We start from the raw sequence: 12,358 nt of genomic DNA, 5'->3' as shown, positions 1-12,358 counted from the left end.
TTTTTTACTTTACTGCTAAAGACTTTTAAATTTTACTGCGCTAAAATTGGCAGTAACTTATAACAGTGTGGTTACAAGTAAATATACTTTATTGATGTTAAGAAATTCAATTGAACTAATCACGGTGTTAATCAATTAATCCCTATTTAAAATACACTGCACATATATATATATATATATATATATATATATATATATATATATATATATATATATACACGACACATAACTAATTCAATATGTAATAGAAGTCAAGGTGCTTTTGTGATTCCTTTATTAGAAAAGTACCTCTCTCTTCTCTGTATATGTTAATTGTTAATTTGAGCAACAAACACAGATCATCACTTTATTCTTCTATCATAAAAAAACGATAATATGCAGCATCCTTTACCGCTTAAAGAATCTCAATAGTTACCATAGAGAAGATGATTGTTTAAATTGTGGACAGTCTGTAGTGATTATATCATCATAAAACACATTTTCTCTCCTATATTCCTTTAACTACAACTAAAAGGAACAAAGCCACCCCTGATCTGTGTGCCTAATGAATTAAGGATGTTTAATGTATGGAGACAGACAGTCCTGAAACACAAGCTTAGAGAATAGTACCTCTAAGGTTTCTGTAGAGCAGACACAAGCCCTACTCCCCCTCTCCTATCTCCTCCTCCATTCCTCCCTCCCCGACTGGTTCTCGTGATGAGTAAAGTTCAGCAGACACAGGAGAAGGGATGTGCATTAGTGAGCTCTGAGCACTCTTCTGTATCTTTTTTTCCTCACTAGATATTATTATCTCTTTTTGATCACCTGAAGAACTTCGTTAATGAAATACAAGATCTTTTGCTCTAATGTAGTACAACTCAGCTGACTTTAGACTTGTAAGAAAGATCCTAAGAGTTTTCACAAGAAGCTGGAGAACATGAGACCATCATATAAACATTACTTGCACTTCCAAGGACCTTTGTTTGTAATCTGCATGGAACCTTTAAATTGAAGTTTTTCTTTCCATCTAGTGATCCTGTTTTGAGCTGAAAGAATGGTCTACACTTCGTCTGACTGTATGGATCCACCAGGGGAAGGGGGCCTACTGACATCAGAGGATGGAAGGGGAGATAAAACTTTAAGGTGAATATCTGATCCTCCGTCTTGGCTGTAGTGCTGAAGGACAGCGGCAGAAGCTGGACTCAGAGATGAACTTTGCAAGAGACTCATTTATCCTAAATGTTGGGGGTGCTAGGTATTACTTTACCCAAGATGTGATTAAGGATTTCCCCCTTAGAAGGGTAAGCAGGCTTCACAGCTGTTCCTCTGAGAAGGATGTTTTGGAGGTCTGTGATGATTACGACCAGGAGAGGAATGAGTATTTTTTTGATAGACACTCAGAAGCTTTTGGCTTCATCATGATGTATGTGAAGTATGGGAAACTGAGGTTTGTACCCCACATGTGCGAGCTTTCTTTTTATAATGAGATGATATATTGGGGTTTGGAATGTTCTCACCTGGAATACTGTTGCCAGAGAAGACTTGATGATCGGATGTCAGACACTTACACCTACCTGTCTGATGAGAGTAAGCCAGACAAGAGTACAAGCAAAGATGAGGTCGAGGAGACAGGAGACAAGAAGTGGCTGGAGAGAATGAGGATGACTTTTGAGGAGCCCACCTCGTCCCTGGCAGCTCAGATCCTGGCTGTGGTGTCAATCCTTTTTGTCATCGTGTCCATGGTTGTCCTGTGTGCCAGCACATTGCCAGACTGGAAGACAGCAGAGAACAGGAGCGTGGAGGAGCACAGGTATACCGACAGTCTGTGGGAACCATCGGGGTACGAACTGCAATTCTCAATCTATCAGTGTCTGTTTGTCTTGGTCACCCCAATACAGAGGCATCCTATTACACTTTAACGCATTGGTTGCTCTGGGTGGACAACAAGGTCACTGTCCATTGTTACTTTTCATAGTAGCTAAGGAGTTAACAGGAGGAAATTTCAAGAAAATTATACAAAGTATATTTAACTAGAAGTTCTCTGAGTTGGAATCATCAAAGGCTCCTCTTAATACTTAACAGTAACATTGTTATTATTATTAGTAGTAGTAATATTAGTATCTCTCTTTATATAGCTATATATACTAAGAGGGTTCCCTGGTCTCTTAAATGCAAATTGTCTTAGCTGATACAATTACCCAATGCATTTATCCAGTTAATGTTTCATTTAACCCATTCAGATCCAGAGGGTGTTATACAATCGATAGCAAGGGGTTAACCACCACCACTAAGCTCTGGGCATACAGCTCTGCCACAATGCAGCAATGCTGGATCCTCAATGATATCTGGATTAACACTTCAGGCACCAGAGAAACGGGTAGCGAGTTGTAAAGCATTGAACTGTCATTTGGCACCCACCAGGTTAAAAAGCCACATATCTAAGACCTACTGATGTAATCATAAAGATATTTACAGATATTATAGCCCGGCTACAACCTATGAATGGGAAAACATAAAATGGACCCAAGGAGTGGGCTGTGAGCTCATATTAATATATTACATAAAATAGACCCATAGATGTGTTGACGAAATATGCCTCCCTCCTCCCAGATCCTAAAGCTGTGACTTATACACTGTACATCCTCAGCCCTGTACAGTTACAGACTGATCTACTGCACAGTGGAAAGAATTCAGTAGCATATACAGTCTTCGGTGAGGCTGGATGCCCAGACATAAAACAGTTAAATAAGAACTGTTTACTTAAAGTGCATTATGTAGTGTTGCTTAGAAACACAAGAAGCCAAATGCAAACCTAAGAAATGCATTCTTCATGAAGTGTCCTGTTTTCCTTGTTTCAGTTTGGGTTGCACAACTCAGGAAGAAAATGTACTTCACAGTCTAGTGTCCTGTTTTACTGTATAGAGAAGTGTAACTTGGTACCTTGTTACTTGCACAATGCCTATATATATATATATATATATATATATATATATATATATATATATATATATATATATATATATATATACTACATTTTTGGCTGTATTATAATTAGATTTTATTTATAGAGAACATTTCCTTGTACTTTCCATTCAATTAATCTTGTATTGATAAGCAGATAAGTCAGCTTTATGAAGTTGAGTATAATATCCGCTGGTGGAACTCTTCATCCTGTTGTATTCTGCTATAAACTAGAGCTTTCTATGGGACCTTCTGTTCTGTAGTGTAATTTACCCTGTTGACTATAGAAATATGTTGTAACCATGCAAATAGGGAATTGGCAAATCAGGCATTTACCAGTCAATTTCACAAGTCTTCTGATGTCTTATCAACTGTAGCATGGCTACAAGGAATATAGAGAGTGCAGTTGAAGAGAAGACCAAGTTCTTGGAGGGACCAGTCTTCAGCATACTCCTTGATCTCTGCACCTGATGATCTAATGGAGGTTCAGGGAGATCTGTGTCTCTGTGTCTGTGATCAACATATGTACAGATTCAGGATGACATAAAAAATGGGTGTCCCCAGTTTCTATACATGGAAACATCATTGTTCTTGTAGGCATAGTGGCCCCTGCTTCAACGCTAAACCAACTCGGGTTCTTGCCCTTAAGACCCCCCCCCCCCCGAGCCATTAAATGTAATACTTGGAGCATAACTAGATCTGGCAAACAGTTTAGTTCTTGCCTTCTTCTTTAAAACACCATAAAGATGTTCTTATCTTTTATGAATAAAGCATGCACTGTCAAAGCTGAAAACGCACCTTTCAAATTCTGAATTCTGAGATCCTTAAAACACGGTGCTTTTCGTTTTGTATCACGGAATTGTGCTATTTCTGTCTATGGAGGTTTTTTTTGTCATTGATGGCTCTCATTTATCATTTCATTTGTAAGAATATGGAACATGGCTACCATGAAGTTTAAAGCCTTTGAAAGAGCCTTCTCAGTCACCCCCCCCCCAAATACGTATATATAAAATTTTGAATATTTTATTCCAAACACAAGGGCCAATATTTCCCATTATACGTTTGTGTCTTGTGTTAAAGAAGGTTTTGGTTTCTCTGTAGTTACTTTCAGTAGTAACAATAATTGATCTCTGTGGTTGCAGCAATTGACCTGCATTTGATATTCTCAGTCCATTAAGTTTACTGAAAACAAAGGCAATATGTACTAAAACATGTTGCTCTGAAAGAATACCAACATCAGTTACTTTCAGACAATAAAAGGCTGAACTGAAGCCTATAGCTTGGGGAATGGTTCAAGGAACATGTCTGGCTCAACCAATAAGGGAATCTGGTCAAATAGAAGATTTTAGAACTTCCGCTCTTGGAATTTGTGCATTAAGTGTTTCTTTTTGAGTTTAAGCTAGCATGTGATAAGAAAATGACGATAGGCAATACTAGAACTAAGAGTAAAGGGTTCATATACATTACCTGTGGGGTTCTTATTTATATTACTATCAGGGGTCACAGGCAATGTTCCATCTAATTTTTCTTAGGTGGCGTGCGCAGAAAATTTCTCTTGTGCAAAAATTTTCCCAGAGTCAAAATTATGTGCGCACAATATCCGCACAGCATAAAGTATCAAAAAAATAATATATACCGTATTGGCTCGGATATAGGCCGCACCCGAATATAGGCCGCAACCTAAAAGTTAGGTGCTTTTCTAAGGAAACATTTTTCTTAGTTAAAAAAAAACGTAGATTAGATCTGCTGCCACTCTGCCCTCCACCCGATATATATACTGCCACTCTGCCCCCCCGAGATATGCTGCCACTCTGCCCTCCACCCGATATATATACTGCCACTCTGCCCCCCCGAGATATGCTGCCACTCTGCCCTCCACCCGATATATATACTGCCACTCTGCCCCCCCCGAGATATGCTTCCACTCTGCCCTCCACCCGATATATATACTGCCACTCTGCCCCCCCCGAGATATGCTGCCACTCTGCCCTCCACCCGATATATATACTGCCACTCTGCCCCCCCGAGATATGCTGCCACTCTGCCCTGCACCTGATATATATACTGCCACTCTGCCCCCCCGAGATATGCTGCCACTCTGCCCTCCACCCGATATATATACTGCCACTCTGCCCCCCCCGAGATATGCTTCCACTCTGCCCTCCACCCGATATATATACTGCCACTCTGCCCCCCCGAGATATGCTGCCACTCTGCCCTGCACCCGATATATATACTGCCACTCTGCCCCCCCGAGATATGCTGCCACTCTGCCCTCCACCCGATATATATACTGCCACTCTGCCCCCCAGAGATATGCTTCCACTCTGCCCTCCACCCGATATATATACTGCCGCTCTGCCCCCCCGAGATATGCTGCCACTCTGCCCTGCACCCGATATATATACTGCCACTCTGCCCCCCCGAGATATGCTGCCACTCTGCCCTGCACCCGATATATACTGCCACTCTGCCCCCCCGAGATATGCTGCCACTCTGCCCTCCACCTGATATATATATACTGCCACTCTGCCCTCCACCCGATATATACTGCCACTCTGCCCCCCCGAGATACGCTGCCACTCTGCCCTCCGCCCTGAGATACGCTGCCACTCTGCGCTCCCCCCCCCGAGATGCGCTGCCACTCTGCCCCCAAGATGTGGCCCCCCCACCCACGACTTACCAAAGAAGACTCCCGTGTGTCTTGCGGGGCCGGCAGGGGACACCTACGCAATACGCGTAGACAACTTCCGGTGCCGGCACTTCCGCCGGCACGGGAGATTGTCTAAGCGCATCGTGTAGACGTTCACCGGCTGCGGCGATGTGCGTAAACAACCTCTCGCTGCCGGCACGTCTGCACGATGTGCTTTAACAATCTCCCTTGCCGGGACTCCCCCCATGGGAATTCCCGGCAAGGGAGATTGTTAAAGCACACCGAGCAGACGTGCCAGCAGCGGAGGTCATTCACGCTCATCGTCGCAGCCGGTAAATGTCTGCACGATGCGCTTAGACAGTCTCCCGTGCCGGCACTCCCCCAGTGGAAAGTGCTGGCAGGGGAGGCTGTCTGAGCGTATCAGAGAGTAGGATGCAGGTCCCCTTCAAAGCTGCGGGGGATCTGTATCCTAACTCTGCTGCCTGCCCGGCGCTCGGAACTGCATGTCCCAGGCATCGGGCGCTAGACCCCGAATATAGGCCGCACCCCCACTTTAAAGATTTGGCCTATATTCGGGCCAATACGGTATATATTTTTTATTGGGAAAAACTGTTGTGCGCACAATTTTTGGACGTGTGCGCTCTCTAAAAATGCTATGTGCGCGCGCACAAGCGCACACCTTAGAGGGAACACTGGTCACAGGGACTATTTAAGTAGAATGATTGGGTATTATTATTATTATTATTAGATAACTACCCTAAAGAACAACTGAAGGGTAACTGACTTCATGCTATTTTATACAATATGATTCATTTGCGGGTGAGTTGACTTTATAGTTTGTCTACAAAGACCAGCTGTTCAGCGTAGTAACTGCAGTGATTGTTGTGTGTATGTATTTACTAAAGCTTTCAAGCATTAGTAAATTGCTGTATGCAGTAAACAAAAAGGCATATTTTATTAAACAAGCTACTGCTCTGTATTACAATATTATATCTACTATATATATCATTTTTTCATAATATTTAATATATACATGTGTTTATGTATATACATATATGTATGGGGTCACTAAGCTGTTTTCAAAACCAAGGAAAACAAGGAAATTTCTAGCTGTAACATAATTGCAAACGGTTTTCTAATCATCAATTAGCCTTTTAAACTCAAACTTGGATCAGTGAACACAACGTGCCATTGGAACACAGGAGTGATGGCAGGGATAAAGGGCCTCTGTACGCCTATGAATAGATTCCATTACTTGCTGGTTACTTTCCTCACCTCTTTCCATTTTTTCTTTTATCTTGCGTATCTGTCTTTTTACTCCCCACATATATATACAATATATATATAGTATATGCACACAGATACACACATAGGTTTGGATCACTCACAATGCCAGGGCCATGGAGCAATTGGTGCAGGGCCCATCACAACACCTGGCCCCTAAGAGCAATTGCTCCATGTGCTCCACCCTTAATCCTGTTCTGGTGCCAGCAGATTCTAGCAATTGACCTTCCAGTCAGTCCAGGGCCAGTGGAGATGGTAGCACGGTGTCACCTGACCCTGCGGTAATATCACGTCTATGAGCACAGTGTGCGTGCGGCCATAGTGAAAAGTTCCGGGTCTGTGGAGCCTGTGGAGGTGTGATGGTCTAAGCTGTGATGATAGGGTGAGGCAGCAGATGAAGAGCAATGGTATAAGAACATTAGTCTGACACATGTATTCAGAATGGATTGCAATGGTAAAAAGCTAGGCAGGTACAGGGTTGCAATAACCCAGACACGGTATCACGGGGGAATGAATTAGAAGTTTAGATGTGTCGTAAGGAAAAGACAAATTCAAGAAATGTTTCACAGTAGAAGGCTGCAGATTGATGGGAGAAAAAAAGAGATTTTTAACACAATGCAGTAAACTTGGGCTGTCGAAATAAAGAAAATATAGTTCCCCTTATGATGATTTTTATATCACTTGTACAACATTAAATTCTTCATCTCAAACGTCATTCGTAGTTTTACCCAGATCATCTAAGAGAAGAAACATCTACTTATTTTGTTTTCAACATCAATGCATTTTTAAAGACGTAATCAAATTAAAATAAGGCAGCACTTCACTTCCATGACCAACATATTGCCGAAGAACATGCTGCTTACTCAGGTGATCCTTGCAAAAAGCCATTTAAAAGCCATTTACTGAAATATTTACAAATAATTGTTATAAATGATGCATATGTTTATAGGACTATGCAATTTTCTGCTAGGATAAAACTACATTAGTGGGTGACATTTGGCAATGTCCGGTGTGTGAAAGGCCTCGTATAAGCTTGTAGGATAGAATCAAACTAAATTATAAACTAACAATACCATTTTGGGTAAATTGGGACAAGTCTGATACATAAAAAAGAATGTGGAAATTGTTGTTTGGTGGTGAAGTAGGTGAAAGAAGTAGTTATTACAATCAGAACAGTTATTTTTACAAAGTGTGGTTTATTCACTAAGGGGAGAGTTAGCAGGTGAGATGTGGTTTCATCTTTCCAATTCACTATTCACTATATTGTATACTTCAATGGGTGAGAAGAAATCTCCCTGATTTAACTATACATTATACAGGGCCAGCTCAGCTCTTCCTGCAGCAGAAGCCCGTTGGAGTTGGGCCTTAATTATTTAGATTGAAGTCAAGAAGCTGACACCCCAACTCTCCTGTCAACTCTCCCTTTAGTGAATAGACCCTAGTTTCTTTGGTATTTTTGGCAATAAAACGAAAGTCCATTTGCAGCACAGATGTTAAGGAGCAGGGAAGTGGTATTGTGGAGGGGTTGGGGAACCTTGGGAAGTTTCTTTTTATATGTAGGTTATATTTGTCTTGTTATGTACCCAGTCCATTTGACTCCCACCCTATTCAGACCTTTGAAAAGAAGCCTTTCCGCCCCAATCCACTCCCTACCAACCTCTACTGTAGATTAGACAATGCCAACCAATTTGCTGCACTTTTGTGTTGTCTCAACAAATTAGAAACAATGAATCACTACATAAGAGTGGTGGATATTGTCAGTTGGATTTATTCAGCTGCACACTAAATGTCTCATTTAAGGCATTATTAAGTGCCCAACAAAACAAATAAAAATAAACATTTTTTACAGGTTCTACTTCTGCAGCTGAAAACAAAATCTACTAATGTTTTTCTCTAAAATACATAACAGAGATATAAAGAACTTGGCACATGCTGTCAATTTGGTTTCCAATAATAGATAGATAGATAGATAGATAGATAGATAAAATGTAGAAAAAATGTGCAAATAATGATGATATTAGCTGCAATTGTTAAAGAAAGTATGTATCACATATAATCTCATGCTCATGTAGGCTATACACCTGACACACATTACATTATACACCTGACACACGTTATAACACGTTTAGCAGAATGTTGACCTTTTCAGGTTACATTGAAGATAACCCTTTCAGTGGTAAAGGAGTTTTGCAGCTGAGGGTAATGCAATATAATATTTTTCCCTTTCTGACACTCAAACAGTTAATTTCTGGTCTAGGTTGACACATCATACCAACAGAAAAAAAGGGAATACAGTGTGTAACTTATATACAGTATATGCAGAAATAGTGCATTCCACAATGAAACACTGTGTTTTTTCTTGCTTTCTGATGTCTGCAGAGAAATTCTACTTGTGCTCCCAATTCATGTATTTAGTAACAGGTCTATGGAATGAAGGGAACTCCATGATCTGGTACGGAATCCAAATTTGACTCACCATGTATGTGTTCCTGACCTATACTCTGCAACTTCCCGGCTTCGCTTTGGAGGCCCAGACTGGACATTTTGCCCTCCGAGCAAATAAGCAGTGAGTCAGTGATAGGGTGCCCACATTGGCCATGTTTTACAGGACACTTTTAACTTTTACATATTGCTGACCAACCCAGATAAAATGCCGCGCTGTAGTATGGGGGATGTATAGACTCATGAAAGAGAACCAATTAGTCAAATATGCGTCCTCCATACTGCAGGGCAGGATTTTATCTGGGCTGGTCAGAAATATGTATACGTGTCCAGGAAAACATGGCCAATGTGGTCACCTTAAACTTGTGGCCTATAGGGCGGCATATGTAACATATAGAGCTGCTCCAGTGCCAGATTAGGTCCAGCAGCATGCGGCTGATGGTTGGCTATAGCCTTTTTTTCTGATTAAGGCAACACATCCGTTATTCTGTGAATGAACTGACATAAACTTGTTTATAGATGAATTTATTAATTTCCCATATTTTGTATTTACTTGTATATCATCTTATCAAAGCGATCAAATATGAAGTGATACAATTCTTTGATCATATATACAAATATATTTGGTAAAACTCATTGGAAAATATCTTTTCTATTTGTATGCCAGGATATTTTTTTTTTTTTTATCAAAGAATCTACAGTGTATTGGAATTTTCTAGAAATTTAAAATGAATAAACACATTAGCTGTTACCTAGATATAAATACCTATACGTATAACAAAATTAATTAATGATTGCACTTAATTTTGATTTTCATATGTAGCAAAAGTCTACATAGTAAATTTTAGGTTTTAGATCATAGTGTATTTATTATTTATTGATTTATAGAGTAACCAATACAGTTGTATATAATGTTAAATGCATTGTTTGGAAGTCATTTACAGATTTCCATTTTTTGATAATTATACTGGTAACCTAATAGAAAAAAATAGAAACGATTGTGTTTTTTACTTTATAAAAAAAAACATCGATCTTTTACTCCCCAGTGTACTGACTTCCATTTTTGATTGTCAGTATCCCGCTGCACATTCGTCATTTTATTTATGAATAAAAGTTAAAATCAAATTTTTTAAAAAATCAGTCCTATTTATACTTGTATGAGTCCTGTGCCAAACCCAAAACACTTATTAAAAGCTGGTTGGAAAATAAATAATTCAACATGTTTTCTTTCAACAGGATAATTGAAGCTATCTGCATAGGATGGTTCACGGCGGAGTGCATCGTGAGGTTCATTGTATCCAGGAATAAATGTGAATTTGTGAAGAGACCTTTAAACATTATCGACTTATTGGCAATTAGCCCTTACTATGTTTCTGTTTTCATGACCATTTTAACGGGAGAAAACCCCCAACTGCAGAGAGCCGGCGTAACCCTTAGGGTTTTGCGGATGATGAGAATATTTTGGGTCATAAAACTCGCAAGGCACTTCATTGGCCTACAGACGCTTGGATTAACCCTAAAAAGGTGTTACCGGGAGATGGTCATGCTGCTCGTGTTTATCTGTGTTGCGATGGCAATTTTTGGAGCACTCGCACAACTCCTAGAACACGGATTGGACCTCGAAACAAAAAACGAGGATTACGCGAGTATTCCGGCGGCCTGCTGGTGGGTGATTATTTCAATGACCACAGTAGGTTACGGTGACATGTACCCAATCTCGATCCCCGGTAGAATACTCGGAGGAGTATGTGTAGTCAGTGGGATTGTTTTACTGGCATTACCTATAACTTTCATTTATCACAGTTTCGTGCAGTGTTATCATGAATTGAAGTATAAAACAGCCAGATATGGGCGGAGCCTATCAAACGAATTTCTCAATTAATATTAAAGAAGTATGGAGGACATTCGCTTTGTAACTTAAACTGCACAATAAAGACCTAATCTTATACGTCATTGCCATGTCATGTCAAGTCGTCACTGCAGGAAAATGATCAAAATTATTACTCCTATTATTAACCGTTCAAGTGCCAGAGGGAGTGGGAAAGGTAATACGCAACGTAAGAGAAACAAAATATTTTTTTATAAAAATACAGTCCTACACCGGTACAATATTAAAGTTTGAAATTCCTAATACTAAAATGCCTGACAATTAGCCTTTTCAATGCTAGAGGGCCCAGGCAAAGGACCTTTGCTGTTTTGCATTACGTGCGATAAGGAATAGAAAATACAATTATGGGAAAAAAACTAAACCATTCAGCTTTAGATTTCTAATATTGCAGAATAAATATATTTAAAATGCTGAATCTTATGTATTAAACATGACTGTACTTCTCATAATTTAAAAAAAAAAAAAAAATTTCTCAGCAGGTAGAACCTTTTTTTAGTAGATAAATAGCTTTTTAATGAATTCATTGTTTAAGCAACAATGAGTATTTTTTATTTTTAGAATACACTATTTTTCCCAGGCGTCCCTCTTTGGGTCCCATATCATTGTGTCCCTCTTACCTCCCCCGACGTCCCCTTATTAGTAGCTGATAATGTTTGTTGGGTAATCTGTAAAGCAACAGGAAAATCATGCATAAATGTCATTTTGTAAATACAATACAGGATTTTTTTCTTCTAAATGCCTTAGTTACGCTAGTAGGCCACACAAAAAAACTCTCCATGGTCCAATTATCTAGTCACCCTCCTTATAACAAACGTGGCCCCCTTGGACTGTTGACAAGTGGGGAGCTATGTCATTTGGGGGATGTTTTTTTCTTAGTTCAGTAAAATTCTAACATTTATATATAAAAAATATTACACTAAATTTTGTATAATAAAGGAAAACAAGGAACAGAAATTACACTATTTAGAGTGAATATATATATATATATATATATATATATATATAGTTAATTAACTATGATTAATTCAGTAATTGGCACACAATTTTGAAATAAAATCGAAACTACAGGAGCATCATACAGCCTACAAATACAATAAAAAAACAGCGCTTGCCGCAAAAAAAAAAAGTACCGTACATATATTTAAGAATTC

General features: G+C 39.5%; 1 protein-coding gene across 2 annotated transcripts; it reads left to right on the top strand.

Moving 5' to 3' along the window:
* Positions 1–726: 726 nt before the first annotated feature.
* KCNG3 (potassium voltage-gated channel modifier subfamily G member 3) lies at positions 727–11,617 on the top strand. Of its 2 annotated transcripts, none has more exons than XM_053461133.1 (2): positions 727–1,819; positions 10,556–11,617. In XM_053461133.1, the coding sequence occupies exons 1-2, from the start codon at positions 1,188–1,190 to the stop codon at positions 11,199–11,201; spliced, it is 1,278 nt and encodes a 425-aa protein (XP_053317108.1). In that variant the 5' UTR covers positions 727–1,187; the 3' UTR covers positions 11,202–11,617. The 2 variants fall into 2 exon arrangements, with proteins under 2 accessions (XP_053317108.1, XP_053317109.1); XM_053461134.1 differs by having other exon boundaries at positions 727–1,789; positions 10,556–11,616.
* Positions 11,618–12,358: the final 741 nt, after the last annotated feature.

This window comes from Spea bombifrons, chromosome 3, assembly GCF_027358695.1.
Source record: "Spea bombifrons isolate aSpeBom1 chromosome 3, aSpeBom1.2.pri, whole genome shotgun sequence".
NCBI classification, from domain to species: Eukaryota; Metazoa; Chordata; class Amphibia; order Anura; family Pelobatidae; genus Spea; species Spea bombifrons.
Note: the sequence above shows the minus strand (reverse complement) of the source record. Positions and strands in the feature narration are given on the sequence as shown.

What these genes read in the sequence shown, in the direction of transcription:
- KCNG3 (XM_053461133.1), top strand. Translation starts at nt 1,188, where the DNA reads ATGAACTTTGCAAGAGACTCATTTATCCTAAATGTTGGGGGTGCTAGG. An exon ending in AGTCTGTGGGAACCATCGGG is followed by an intron (nt 1,820 to 10,555) that starts GTACGAACTGCA and finishes TTCTTTCAACAG; the next exon opens with GATAATTGAAGCTATCTGCA.